Source organism: Atheta coriaria, unplaced genomic scaffold (assembly GCF_025399875.1).
Source record: "Atheta coriaria isolate IRGN ID8LTWV9N9 unplaced genomic scaffold, Caltech_Dcor_3.1 scaffold2999_size1361, whole genome shotgun sequence".
NCBI classification, from domain to species: Eukaryota; Metazoa; Arthropoda; class Insecta; order Coleoptera; family Staphylinidae; genus Dalotia; species Dalotia coriaria.
Window position 1 is genome coordinate 1 of NW_027050294.1, and position 1,361 is coordinate 1,361.

Here is a 1,361-nt window from a genome sequence, read left to right on the forward strand (position 1 = left end):
GGGCAGAAACAAGGACATCTCCATGGTCTGCCCATATCCACACCGTACCTGGCAAAGGATTACCTCCAGCAGAAGCGCTTCCAGGCGCAGCAAGCAGGTACGACTTACGTGTATGATTACCCTGACATGTTTCGACAAATGGCGGATTTGTTATGGAAACAATTCAGTCAAGAGCGCATGACTGAGGTTATAGTCATCCCTGAAAAAGTCATGGATTGCATNNNNATGACTGAGGTTATAGTCATCCCTGAAAAAGTCATGGATTGCATTGAGTTAGTTCTTGATCCAGAGACGGAAACACGATTAGTGGAACAAAAACGCGTGCCGGGTGAAAACAACGTTGGTATGGTCGCGTGGAGAATCACCCTGTATACACCTGAATATCCCCATGGGAGGGATATCATAGTCATCGCCAATGATATCACTTATCTCATCGGATCATTTGGTCCCAGAGAAGATAAAGTCTTTGCCTTGGCGAGTGAAGTCGCCAGACAACTCAGAATACCAAGGATTTATGTTTCTGCCAATAGTGGCGCGCGTATTGGTCTGGCGGAAGAAGTAAAAGCCCTGTATAAAATCGCATGGGAGGACCCCAATGAACCCGACCATGGATTCAGGTACCTATACCTAACACCTGAAGATTACGCTAAGGTATCATCGTTGAACAGTGTCCGGGCTGTATTGATCGAAGACGAAGGTGAGTCCCGCTATAAACTGACAGATATCATCGGTAAGGATGACGGGTTAGGTGTGGAGAATCTACAATATGCTGGTATGATTGCCGGTGAGACATCCCGTGCGTATGACGAAGTGGTTACCATTTCGATGGTATCCTGCCGGGCGATTGGCATCGGCGCGTATCTGGTACGTCTCGGACAACGCGTGATACAAATCGATAATTCCCACATTATCCTCACCGGGTATTCCGCGTTGAATAAACTCTTGGGTAGGGAGGTATACGCTTCCAATAACCAACTCGGCGGGATACAGATCATGTACAATAATGGCGTGTCACATAAAACAGAGACACGGGATCTTGATGGTGTGTATACAATTCTAAAATGGTTGTCATACATACCAAAGGATAAAATGTCCATGGTACCTATGATTAAACCCACGGATCCGATTAGTAGGGAAGTGGGTTATATGCCCACCAAAGCACCGTATGATCCAAGATGGATGCTTGCTGGTAGGTTCAATCCGAATAACATGACGGAATGGGAGACGGGGATTTTTGATAAAGATTCATGGTCGGAGATTATGCAACCATGGGCACAGACTGTGGTCACAGGTAGAGCTAGATTAGGAGGTATACCGCTAGGTGTGATTGCTGTGGAGACCCGCACGGTTGAACTGAACCT

General features: G+C 46.7%; 1 protein-coding gene across 1 annotated transcript; it reads left to right on the plus strand.

Moving 5' to 3' along the window:
• Window positions 1-6: 6 nt before the first annotated feature.
• LOC135803112 (acetyl-CoA carboxylase-like) lies at window positions 7-1,356 on the plus strand (the record flags this gene model as incomplete). Its single annotated transcript, XM_065316729.1, has 2 exons — window positions 7-186; window positions 235-1,356. Coding segments are annotated over exons 1-2 (1,182 nt in total), but the record flags the coding sequence as incomplete, so codon positions are not given.
• Window positions 1,357-1,361: the final 5 nt, after the last annotated feature.